Source organism: Poecilia formosa, unplaced genomic scaffold, assembly GCF_000485575.1.
Source record: "Poecilia formosa unplaced genomic scaffold, Poecilia_formosa-5.1.2 Scaffold40, whole genome shotgun sequence".
Taxonomy (NCBI): Eukaryota; Metazoa; Chordata; class Actinopteri; order Cyprinodontiformes; family Poeciliidae; genus Poecilia; species Poecilia formosa.
The window spans coordinates 3,003,175-3,016,960 of NW_006799979.1; the positions used below are offsets into that span (position 1 = coordinate 3,003,175).

Sequence of the window (13,786 nt, forward strand, 5' to 3'; positions counted from 1 at the left end):
ACAAAACAAAACAAAACAAAAAACAGTTTTCAGTCAGCTTTTTTTTTCTGACATGTTTTCCTGTTAAAAGAGACGGAGGATGTGATGCTCTCTGCACAAAGAGTTTGCAGCGGAGTCACAATGTGACCCGTAAGTCACAGTGAGAAATGTTGTGAATGGGCTTTTTGAGGCATGTAGCGTCATTACTCACCATCTAGCTGCGCCGAACGCTTCCCAGAGCGAGGCGAGGGGGCCGGGTAGGGAGCAGGAGGAGGGTGCAAGGGGGCGAAGGCAGGCGGAGCAACAAGTTTGGGAACTTTGTTTGAACAAGCCTCCGCTCTTTTTTTCTTTTACTTCTCTCGGTGTGGGGCACAGCTGCCAGCAGCGGGCTGAGATCTGCACTTTCCAGGAGCAGCGACAGCGCCATGAGTCCGTTCAGCTTTCTGAGTGCCATCATCACCAGAGCTTTGTTCATCCTGCTTTCACTGGTCGCCGTCTGGAGGGTGATATGGGTCAAAAAACATCCATACTACTGGCTGCTGACTTTGCTCTTTCTGCCACTTGTTGTTGAAATGATAATAACACTGAGGAAGCGAAAAGGACTCGATTACAAATGGTAATTTCTTCTTCTTTTTTTGTGCATGTTTCTTCATAAATTTATGATGTAAAGTTCAACACTCTGAGCTATTTAAATGCATGCAGAACTGATCATATTGCACATTAATAGTATTGTAATGTACTATGCGGTCTAATAATAATAATGCGCAGTCCTCCACCCCCTTGCATCCTGCTTGTCCCACTGCTGTAATTGTCCTGGGACGGTAGGGTCCGGGTGGGACAGGAAATCAGACTCCTGAAACCAGCAATCATGGAGACGTATTTGTTATCTGATTTAATTTCCTGTAATACTGAGATGTGTAGAGTAACCAAAAAATAGTGCTCAAGTATGAGTAGCAATACTTCAACATATTCTGTTACTCAAGTAAAAGTAAAAAGTAGCTGTCCAAGAAATTTATCAAATAAGAGTTAAGTATTTGGTAAAAAGGTTGAAGCACTGACGTCATTTAATATTTAAAAATTACATCAGACCGAGTAAAGCATAAAACTATGTAAAAATGTGGGTATTTTACGAACCAAAATGAAAGTGATTCATAAAAATAACAATTTCAAAATGAGTCAAAAATAAATATTTGATCTAAAACAATGTGTTTCACTAGAAAACTTTAACAATAACATCAGGCCTGTGCCTGGTGAATTTTTGGTTAAAACTAGACTCGTTCTTCATTCAGTGAAGTTATTCACAGTCCTGAAATTTTACTCAAGTAAGAGTAGCTCATAATAAAATTACTCAAATGAAAGTTAGAAAGTATTGCATGGTAAAAATACTTCTAAAATTAATTATTTCTCTCAAGAAGTTACTCAAGTAAGTGTAACTTGAGTAAACATATCTCATTACTCTCCAACTTGGCTATTACGTTTCCAGAAGACTGAGTGCATGATAGTTCTTTAGAAGGCACTATCTGATCATAAATACCCTCATTTCCTGTCAGTTTAAGTGGTCGGAAATGAGTAAAAAATCATTTTATTGTCTTTCTTAAATTATTGAGCAAGTCATAAAAGAAACTGTTGCTGATGCTGGTTATTTTGAGTGAGTAATAAAAGAGGTAATAGTTTTTGCGAGTGTTTCTTATAAAAATGAGGAAGAAAACAGAACTATAAACAGCAAGTTTTTGGAAATGTTCTTCATTGTCCTCTTGATGTGCTGCTTCCCAGTCAGCTCATCTTGGATCTACATTTATCTCTAATAAAATACACACACACTTCATTTGCATTCATATTGAAACTCTTCAGTAGTTTGGAGTAGTACCGATAAACTGATTTCCCCTTTCTTGCAGGTTTTCTCCCACAATTTTTCTGTTTCTCATCAGTATCATTCCCTCCATCTGGATCCTGGAGCTCCACCACCAGCAGAACAGAGAGCAGGACGGCAAGGTAGCTAAAGCCAGAAATCACAATGTTTCTGCACAGCTGTCCAAAAAAACAAAACAAAAACAAAAACACATTATCCCTTTCCAAAACACAAATCTAGGCAGATGTGGAGGAGATGGCTGCAAGACATCTTTCCCTTCTGACAATGTCTGATTCCTCTTTCCTCTTTTGCAGTGCAATTATGAGTCTTTGGAACAAGTTTGGCTACCAAAGAATGAATCATCAGAAAACGGCACAATAGGCAATAGCTTGAAGGTAAGCTAACTAATAGTTCATACATTTTTTTCTGAGGTACTAGATTCCCTAAATAAATGTTAAAAAGTCATCAATGAAGTGTGTTTTTTAAGATGGATAATATGACTCTTGGAACTAAGTTTTTATTGCTCATTTAGATTTTTAATAAGTGAAAAATATGAATCATAAAAAACTGTCCGCCTGTGTGGGGTGCATGTAATTATATGCAAGAAAATAACAATAAAAATAAAATAGTAGCATATTTACTGGGGGGTTTTTGTGCAACCACCTTATATATAAACAATTACGAAATGCACAATTTATTACTGTTCAAAAATATTCTGCATTAATAACAGATTTTCTTCAGGAGTGAGGTCAGAATTTTTTTAAAGTTTTGTTTTCTCAAAAACCCGGTAAAGATCTGTTTTTATACCCAAACTAACATGATGGGAAAAGGACGAACTTCGTTCCAGAATCGTTAGTGCTGAGGTGGACAGAAGAACGTTTTCAGGAAGTAAAACTTTATAGAGATATGTATTTCCCAGAAGGGCACAAGGATCAGCTGACATGATGCCTAGTCTGTGAGGAAGTTTTTTTTTTTTTGCAAACTCATTTTTCACTGGTAGTCAGAGGCAGGTTGGATCAGTGAATACCACAGCAAAAAGTTAAAGTTTATAACTGTTCTTGATAGAGGAGATGGCGGTAGATAAGTGCTTTGTATTATCAGTTGCTTACAGCTGGTTACAAAACATCTACAAGGTGGCTACGAATTGACATTGTCAGTAGAAAACAAATGTGACTGTTCAAAATAAAATAACTCTGAGTGAGCTTCTGCTGGTAGGCAACACTTGCTGGCATCACAGACTCATATGAGATGGCTACAAAATGACTCATAGTTGGTATACGACATCTCCAAGGTGGCTATGAAATGACCACTGTAATTTGAAAGATCTGCAAGGTTAAAGCGAATCAGAGGATGGTATGGAACATCCTCGAGAAGAGGAAGATACAAGGATAGAAATCCAAGTAGGATCAGTGCAACGCATCCTGAAGGTGGCTATAATACTGGCTTTTAAATAAGTAAATATAGTTTTCTCTTTCCCCACAACCTACAGGACCCAGAGTCATTGTTAACATCTTGATACCAGATGTTGTGATGTGTCAGAACTTTCCAGGCAGTAAAACAGGGAGGAACAATAATTGGCAAGTGTTCAAAATGCTATGGCAGATTAGTTTTCAATTCCTCAGAATGATATATAAAATCACACCCATACCCAGAATTACTTTCCAAGAAGACAGAAGAAAAAAGATGCACACTGGAGATTGTACTGGGTTTTCCTCTAGTGTCGATTTCCAATCTTTAACACTTTATACTACTCTGATAACGTTAAAGGTATTTTTTTTTTCTTATTTGTAAAATAAGCTCCTGCTGCTTCACATCCTAAATCTAAAATATCAGTAGGAACAAGTCCTGACAACAAAGTTCAGAAATGATAAACGTGTGAACAAAATGTACTGAACAAGAATTCAATGAGAAGGCTGAACAACGAACTGAAACAATTAAAACACTTAATTCAAAAATTCATAAAAAAAATAACCACATGACAAAGCAAAGATTTGAAAGAGATCATAGGACTCTAAAACTTGTGGACCCTTTAAGTTAAAAAAGGCTATTTTTGGTGGATTGTTTTATCACAGAAATAGTACTAAATCACATTTAGTCACATTTTTAGTGTGACTTTCTAGAAATGCAACATTAAGAAATTACTACTCATTAGAACTACAGCTAAAACAGGAGTTTAGGGACAATAAACTGAACCAAGCTCAGAACAACATGTAGACCAGGTCATAGAAAAGGGACAACAGAGTTCACAACTTTTCATACAAATGCAATTTTAGGGACATATTACCTTCACAGAGATGATGTTTTAGTACCACAAAGCAACTAAACCTGATCACTAAGTTAACCCAGAGTCATGTCATGTTTTAATGCCATGTTAACATTAAAAGATAATTTTACAATCTTTAAATCAGAAGGTATTGATCTACCTCTTCATCTTAGAAGCACAGTAAACAGGAAGCTTGGCTCACAACACTCTGAGTCCTACTAAGATGGCGGCAGCTTCCATTGACATGCGAAAACAAATTCAGCTTTGAGAAGTTAAATATAGTTAAAATCAAATTGTCTTTTTTTTTAATGCAAATCCTCTGATAACTGCTCACACTGCTCAGTGGAGGTCCTCTTGTTTGAACTGTTCTCATGTGATGTGTGTCTCAAGAGTTGTTTGGGAAGCAATCAAGCCTTCACAGAGAGTTTCTCAATGTGCCTCTCGTTCCCAGAGACTTCGTGACGTGGTGTTAAATTTCTGCCAGGACAGCTGGATTCTTGCGCTTCATCAGATTCTGCTCATCCTTCTCATCATAGGGAAGTGGCTTCTTCCTTTAGGAGGCGGGATCACAAGAGATCAGCTGTCTCAGCTTCTGCTCATTTTTGTCGGCACGGCGGCTGACATTCTCGAGTTTAACAGTGAGACGCTGGGCGATGTAAAGTGGGTGTTGTTTTTTCAAAAAAAACAAAAAAACAAAAAACAAAAGGAAACATTTCAATCCATGCATATTACAGCAAAAGTGTGGGTTCCTGTTTAAATTATATTTAAAGTGATCTAAATGTCCGTTGTGTTTTGCAGAGAGAACAGTCGTGAGCTGGTTTACGTCATTTTAGGTGTCTGGACTTGGAGCATGCTGCAGTTCCCCTGTCATCTGAGTGGTCAGTGTCTGCTTGGCTTTTTTTAATCTTAACATCCGTGCTTATTGAGCGGCTACATCAACTTCCAAACAAACGTTTCTAGAGGAAACATGACATCCAAGCTTGGCCTCGGAGCAAAACAGAGAAGGAGATATGATCTTATCTCTGCCTCTGTCAAATTATAAGCTCATGTAACCACGATGGCTCTTTCAGGCAGACATGTTGAGACCTGAACCGCTGCAGACAGATCAGATCAGAAAAAAAGAGCATTGAAGGCGTTTTAGTGTACACCGATTATCTTCTGAGCAGGAATCCGATGCAGGAAACCGTCTGAGTTTTTCAGATCTCCACTTTGCCGATAAGCCAAGGCAGCAGCTGTAGAGAAAAGCACGACTACAAGTTTCATTTTTTTTTGTCCAAGCTTGTTACAGCCAGAGGCATGTGAGTGAACAAAAAAGAAATCCAAACAGGGACAAGTTTATTCAGGAACAGTTTGTTTCTGGAGAAACCCACATTAACAGTCAAGCTGATCTATTACACAACATTATAGTGAGGAAATAGTTGTCATTACCCTTTTAATGCTAAAATATTAGAGGTATTAGAGGCTTTGCTCTCGTAGCAAGAACACACAGACCTTAACAGATGTCTTCCGCTAATGTGTGTATTTAGGTCTGCTTATCTTAGTTTGCCTTTTTATGGCTTGAATTCCCTATAAATGCACAAAAGTGTTGACTTACAAAACCCATTTCTCGAAGACGTTGTCAGAAATACTCTCCACAAAATCTCTGCTTCAGAGCGTTTTTGTGTTCAGTCATCATCAGTAGACAGTTTGTCCTAGGACTCTGTCAAAAACTTTTCTTCTTGCTTTCAACAATTACAGTTATTCCTCACATTTTTCAAATTTTTTTTGAAAGCTGAGGTTGACCACAGCGATGTAGGTTGTCGTTTGACAATTACGGCTTTTGCTGCCAAAGAAACCCCAGGAATTTTAAAGCCAGAATTATCCTTTTGTTTTTCAAATGAATAAAATTGCTCCCAACGAAAACAATCGCTCCATTTGCACTGCCTGACTCAGTGCGGGAGACTACGCAAACTCTCAGAGCCACGCACAGCCACAGCTAACAGATATTTATCGTTTTTACTTAATCACAATGTACAATCTACAAGAAAAAAACCTTAGAAAAAGGAATATTTTCCTCTCAACGCCAGTATTACACTGCTTCTCAAAGTTTCCTCACAATTACCTTCAACTTCTTAATGTGGGAAAGATTGAGAGGCTTTAGCTCAAATTCACTGGAAGTGAGCTGAGGAAAGAAAGAGGATGTGAGCTAATTTGTACACAAATGATTGCTTTGTTTTTACTTTGTTTCAGGGAAAAATGTTACTAAATGACTCCAAATGACCTAAGCAAAGGTGGAAATCCTTTACTATGACTCGTGAAAAAACCCCAGCAAAACCGACTCCAATGCTTTCATAGCTTTTCATTGAAAGTAGCAGATACATCATATTATTATATTTAGCCCTCAAACTAACTCTTACATTAATGAGAAGAGTTTGAAATGGGATGGATGAGCTAAATGTTGTGAGTAGCTGACGGCTCGGTGTGTGGGAGCCGAGAGCTGAGGAGAGACCAGAGGTGCTGAGAAAAAAGTAAAGTATGCCTTTATTTCTTACCATCTTCAGTGTACAGCCTTTAAAATCATGACATAAAATCTGAATATTTTTCTAGAAAAACCCTGGTGCTCTGAGTGTTAAGTTTACATTATGATACTATTGTAAACCTATTGACTATCTAAAGTTAAGAGCATCCTAATGCACCATGCATTAGTGTCATTTTCTCTGAAAAACAAAGTTCTTTAGATCCTGAAATACACCAGTCAGAAAGTAGCAACAAAAACAGTAGATAAAATGAATTAGAAAAACAAGAATTACCCTTATTTTAAAGGGTAATTTAAAATTAGAGTAAAGTTCTGTTGCTGTCTCAGGATAAATAATCTGACAGGAACAATTATATAAAAAAATACTCTAATACTCCTGTGGGGAAAAAAATCCCTTTGTTCTTTCATTTCAGTTGTTTTCTTCTTCTCCTCTTCTGAGAAGATGGTGAATAAACCAACATACAGTATTTCTACTCAGAGTCCTACAGGATGAAAAGGGGCGCCTGCTTGTTCACGAGCCACTCGCTTTCACAGAAACAGAGACTCAGGAACAAGTGGGAACAACACACACACACACACGTTTGTGTTGCTATCTTTGTGGGGACTTTCCATTGACTTCCATTCATTTCTGCAGCCTAAACCTTACCTTTACCCTTTTCCTAACCCTAACCATCACATACCTAACCCTATCCCTACCCAAAACTCAATTCATACCTTAGTCCTAACTCTAACCCCTGACCCAAAAACAGGGTTTCGATCAGATGTTAAAAGTACATCAACTGAAGATGTTTCTTTAGATTGAAAATCTAGCTCCTTAGATTTTAATATCATTTCAGGTATTAGGGAACCTATTTTTCATTTGGTCATGTGACGGTCAGAACTTAGACTATTAAATCAGAGAAACTCCCATAGAGATGTGGATTGAAGATCTTTTGAGTGGGTTCTTTGGTTCAACCTCATCACCCGTTTGGGTTTCCCTGGTTGGCCCAAGTACCCAACAGCACCCTTGTGTTTGTTGAATTGGTTGCTATTTCCGGGTTAGCACAATGCATTATTTTTAATGCGTTCTTTCTTGAACAGTGGTGGGGCCCATGAGCGGCGAGGCAGCCGATGAGAGCGTCCAGGGAGACTCCCTCTGGTCCAATCGCAGCACCGACCTGTGGAGCATCGTGGAGACGCTGTTTATCCACGACGGCCCCTTCCTGGTGGTCCGGCTTATTGTCATGATACATTTTGGTACTTTTCACCAGATGCTTGTTTTCTTTGCCTTTAAAAACTTCCTGGTTGTCATCCTGAATGTGTACAGGCTGTACATTTTATACCATGACTTTAAGTCGTCCGTGCACAGCCCCGTGGGGGACAGCGCAGACTGAAGAGTCTGATGAGTCATTGCTGAGACGGGGTAGAGACAAGGAAAATATCAGATGTTAGACCCAAGATGAGGGAAAGATACAAGACGGGTAAAACATTTCATGTGAAGCAGGAAAAGAAGTAAATGTATGTTTCAATGTTTCCAGTTTATACTTTATTTAAGGCTTAATTTCATCCTGATCCAAAAGAACAACGAGTTCAGAACAGAAACTCTGACCTCATTCATTTTGTAATCAAAAGACATTGTTGTTTGGATGACTGATAATTGGTCATAACATTTCTTCTGGGCAATGAATCATAGACCTTTGGAGAGTTTATTTATTTCCCTTTAAGTGGTGCCACATTTATCAGAAAAACAAATTCTTGGGTCAAGCATCCGAGTCTACCCATTAAAAACTGCCAGTGTCCAAAAGCTTATTCTGCTCTTGACTGGTGTTTGTTGTTTATTATTGGACTAGATGACAAAAATACAAGGAATATTTGCAATTCAACAATGCAATTTTTTTACACTGAAGAATTGCACACAACCAGAACAATGGATGCCTTTCTGTTCTTAACTAATTTAGTTTGGGATATCATTAAATGCTCTCCATTCCCAAACATGTGAGGTAGTGTCATGTCACCTGGGCCAAACTTTAAACTGGACTTACTGTGGCAGTAGCCCAGGGCCCCATTTTGGGGGGCGGTGGGAGGCCTCACTTTCTTTTTTTATATATGTTTTGATGAATGCATGTTTTGCAGATATTGTACTTAAAACATCATGAAATTATAGCAATTTATAATATGGAGCTACTGGCCACGGACCTTTTAAACCTATTGGTTTGTGTGATCAGTTCATAGTGTTGACATGTTAATATGTGACGTCACGGGTTCAAGATCCCGCACCCCAGGCAGCTCCCTACCAGAGGGCAAGGTACTGCACCTGAGTGAAGTTGACCCCCCCCCCCACCTTCTTCAAATCAGACAAAATTGGCGTCAAACGTTTGTGCAGCAAAAATGACCTTTGTGCCACTTTTGCTTTGAAGATATTAATGGAAGTTTAAAGGTCAAAAGGTCAACCAGCCCCCCACCCCCACTTTCATAAAATCAAACAAAATTGGTGTCGATCTACTCGGTTACGTTTCTGCAGCAAAAATTTTCACTTGTGCTGCCATCATTCTAAAGATATTAAGAAAAATGTTTTCTAGGGATCATCAGAGATCAAACACTCCCGTTCCCCCACTCACATTTAAATTTATTTATTTATTTGCACAAACTCAGGTTGGCTAAGTTGGTGCTTGTTTTGTACAACAAAAATGTTCATTTGTGCTGCTTTGACTTTGAAGATATCAATGAAGGTTTAACTTTCATTGATATCTTCAAAGTCACAGCAGCACAAATGAAAATTTTTGCTGCACAAACCACTACAACTGTAGTCGAGTTGATTAACACCAAATTTATTTATTTTTGCAAATGTGAGCTGGGCCTGGGGAGTGTTTGACCTCTGATGACCCCTAGCTAACATTTTTCTTTTAATATCTTAAGAATGACAGCGGCACAAATGAAGATTTTTGCTGCACAAATGTAGCACAAACCAATTTTGACTGATTTGAAGAAGGTGGGGTGGGGGGCTAACTTCACTCAGGTTGATAAATAAAAGAAAAAGGGACGCAGTGCTTTGCCACAAATTGTCAACACTATGACAACTAGATAAAAAATTAGCGAGGGAGAAGGTCATAGGTCATTAATGATAGCTTGACTTTGAAAACTGTTACACTAAGATGTGCAGTGGCATTCGGTGTGCTTCGATCCAGTTAAAAAAAACAACAACAAAAAAACAACTCTGATAGATCTGGAACAGCGATCACTATTTAATAGTCACATTAATGATCGCAAAATAAAAATTGAAACCTGAAAATATAAAACTGTAATGGACTGCATGTTCTGTTCTTTTTTGTGGGAAATGTTTGCATGTTTTTGGTCTTGAATCCCGATACATTCATGGCATTTTAATGCCATGAATGTAAGTCATGGCAGCAAGTCTGTGTGTAGCTAAGCTGGCACAGAGGGAGAAAAAAAACGAGTGTTTAGTTGTTCTTCAATGGGTTTTCTACATTATTTGTCCCTTTGCTGAGGCGGACTGCACTAAATTAATAATGCCTACATCTCCAGATTTCATTTAGTTAACACATTGGATGTGAAAGAATCGTCTTTTTGCCCTCGTTGTGGGCATGCAAGAGATTTCCGGATGTAAAGAATAACATTCAACATGTCTATAGAATTAACTGCACATGCATCAGCAAATTTTTTTTTCTTTAGTGGGTAGATCACCAGAATGGTTTGCAGCCCAGGGGCAAAACATCCTTGTAAATCTGGAATTGCATGTCTTTTGTATACTTGTATAATATTACACTGATAAAAAAAAATTATTCTGCTCTATCGACTTAAAAAAAAAATTAAGGCAACTACTTGCATAATTTCTTTATGCTGATCAAGCAAGATTATTTGTTTAAAGTACTTATTACTTTACGTGGAACATGAAATCCAAATAAAGTGAACTTAATTTTGTCAGGTAGATTACGCAAAGCTAAACCTTGTAAAAGAAAAAAAAAAAAAACTGTGGTTCGTAGGTTAACAAAATACCAACAGCATTATTTTTATTAACATACGTACATTAAAAAAATCATGGTGTTATCATTCCATATTTTATTTATTTTTATTATTCCAGAAATCTGTTGTGCAAATGTTCAAAACTTTTCAGGTTTGCTTGAGCAGAAACGGAGAAACATCTGGAAATGTGCTGAATGTTAAAGATGAACTTAATTTAACCTAATTTCTTTTTAAGCGGACAGAGCAGGTTATCTTTATCAGTGTACTTTATCATACCGCTGGTCCCCTGGTGCTTGGGAACTCTGATGGCTTGTGGGTAATATTTGGTGTTTTGAAATGCCAGATGAAACACAGTAAAGATAACAAGATTATTTTTGTTGTGTGGATGAACTTAAAAAGATAGGCTCTTGGCACTTAAACAATTTATTTTCTGGAAAATATTACAGTGTCTTGTATCTTGAACAAATATTTTTGACCTCAATACTACATCTATTTGTGTAAAGATACTAAGTTGAATTTTTATTGTTGATTTCACAGATTGATATGTTAAATTTACTTCATCACAGATTCATTTTTCTCAGTGTACTCAGTCTGTGAGTACAGGTTAGCGTGGTGAAGTACGTTAATTACACAGCAGTGATTTTGTTCCCATAGTGACTGAAGCCAAACCATTGTTTCAGTCTTGAACACAACAGTGCATGCCTTGCTGAAACTTTCTTGATAATGTGTACTTTTTGTTGAGTCACCACAGAGAGAGAGGTTTTTCAATTTTTAATAAATGTGTTGGCATATTTTTATTAACATTATTATTTCTTTAATCTTTGATCATTGTTCTACATAGACAATTACGACGGCATCTGAAAAATATTATTCCAGCAATTTAATAAAAACATTTGACAAATACATATTTTATATTAATTCAGTACACACAGAGTGATCGATCGATCTAAGCTTTTATTTTGGTTCATTTTGATTATTATGGTTTACAGCTACTGTGTACATCAAACTAAATTTTTTAGAAAAAGTGCCTAAAAATAGTCATTTTTGAATGTAGATAAATATTAAATAATGTTGAATATTTCAGAATAGAAATATTTAACTAGTTTCTTAATTCATGCTGTTAATATTTTACTTTTAACTTGGTGAATGAGACAAGCAAATTAACTTTGTCGCAAACATCACATTGATATCTGTTCAAGCATGTGAGAAACATGTCAAATAATCAGTAAATCAGTAAATCAGTAAAGTGTTTTTTAATAATTAAAATGAACATAAGCACATCACTCTGTGTGTAGAATAGAATGACTTAGATAATAATGTCTGTACTGCTTAGCTTTAATTTTTACCATTAAGTGAAGCAACATCTGAACCAAAACTGCACTAAAGTCAATCATGTTTGTTTAAGAGTCATGTCTGGTGTTGTGTTTTTTCTTATTGGTGTTATTTTCTTTGTTGTAATTTTTAATTAAGTATTTCCTATGGGTTTATTTTATTATTTAACACAGGTCATTAAATTTTCTTGAAGTATGTTAAACATTTCTGAATGTTTTACGGCATTTGCTGCCACATTTTACTCTAACATTTCAACTTTGCATGACTGTGAATGTAGACAAACTGAACGTAACCTTGAAGCATGTTTGTTGTAATCTCATGTTACTCCTGCATTTTTGAGGATAACAATAAGTACTGTAAGTAGGTGAGCAGCTTTGACTTAGATAGAAATAACCCTTAAACAAATGTACTGGCATATTTTTTAAACCTGCACACATTTTCGATGTCTGTGCATATTTATTATCACTGTTGCTTTGCTTTTAATCTGTATATCAGTAGCGGACTTGTCTTACGGTTTCTGTTTTAGGTAGTGCTCCACACGGTCTTGAGCTCCTAATAAAACCCATTCTGCTGAAACTCTGCGATGAGATTTGTTATTATTCTGCACATTTAAAGTTTTTTTTTGTCAAGTGATCTTGCTTCTTGTCCTTGGTTTAACGAACTGTGTAAATCGTACTTCCTTTGATTGTCACTAGATGTCCTCAGTTGCCTTTATCTGGTTTTATGATCTTCACGTCAGCACTTCCTTTTTCATTCTAGCGCTACTTGTACTGTTACTCTGCCATATCTTGCTTTGTTTCTTATCAGTTCTTTATTGTTACCCTCTTTTCGCTTGCCTGACCTTGCTCTGTATTTTACTTTTTTTGTTGTTGTTGCTTTGTTTTATGTTAGGCCAGTCAGATTTTCTCTCTTTATCAAAGTTTTGTTTGTTGGGCGTTTAATTTTTTGTAGCTTCCTGGGTTTTCTTCTGTGTTTACTACACTATGTTGCTTATCTCTCTGCTTTATATTTAGTCGTCTGTTCTGGTCATATATCTATTAATCTGACCATGCACACTTAAATAAATATCTTGCTTCTAAATAAATATGAGATAATTTGAGCTCGCATTTTTCTGTTATTGCACTGATTTAATTACTAAAACAACAGTGAAGCAAAAACTGTACCCTTATTCTGCTGAGTCTTATTGCAGGTAAGCAGCTAATAAAAAAACAGTAGTTCTTGTTTCCACATGCACATTCTCCTTCAAGTCTAAAAACAGTTGTTTTGTTATCATAGATACAAAACACAGAGACGCTTACAGGCAATTCTGGATTGTTTGAACGGTTAGGAAAACACAGAGGCAAAGTGTGCAGACAAAAAAGAAAATAGAGAAAATAGAATAAATAAAAAAAAAATAAAACGACGATAAATAAAAACATCCTACATTGTCCCTCAAAGGAGAAATTCAAATTTACCAGCAGAGAAGTGACAGACGTACGAAGGCAAGACGATTCACACGAAGGTAAAATAATAAATAAGAGCGCACAGTAAGGGCAAATTTATAACATAAGATAGAAATACTGCACAGTTTTTATTTTGATTTTTTTTATACTCGGATCTAAATAAATATGCAACTGGGAAGGAAGTATAAAAGAAGCATAACATCTACATGCAAACTACTTGTTTGTTAGGAATGTATTAGGTCAATTCATCAACTCTTTAGTCTTGAATGTAACCCATAATGGCTGATTGTTTCATGAAACAGACAAAGAAACGGCCATAAGAATTTCCACATTAGAAGAAAGTATTTACAAGTATTTCCTTTACCAAGCTGCTTACTGGTCGAGCAATCGTGCTGCTTAATTTACCTCACTTTAACATCGATAGACATTAAGTTATTTCCCTCACA

General features: G+C 36.7%; 1 protein-coding gene across 1 annotated transcript; it reads left to right on the forward strand.

The window, feature by feature from the left end:
* The first annotated feature begins 265 nt into the window (after positions 1-265).
* LOC103137457 (transmembrane protein 26) lies at positions 266-8,963 on the forward strand. The gene is made up of 6 exons (XM_007551204.2): positions 266-595; positions 1,875-1,971; positions 2,143-2,223; positions 4,543-4,751; positions 4,890-4,969; positions 7,687-8,963. The coding sequence occupies exons 1-6, from the start codon at positions 405-407 to the stop codon at positions 7,977-7,979; spliced, it is 951 nt and encodes a 316-aa protein (XP_007551266.1). The 5' UTR covers positions 266-404; the 3' UTR covers positions 7,980-8,963.
* Positions 8,964-13,786: the final 4,823 nt, after the last annotated feature.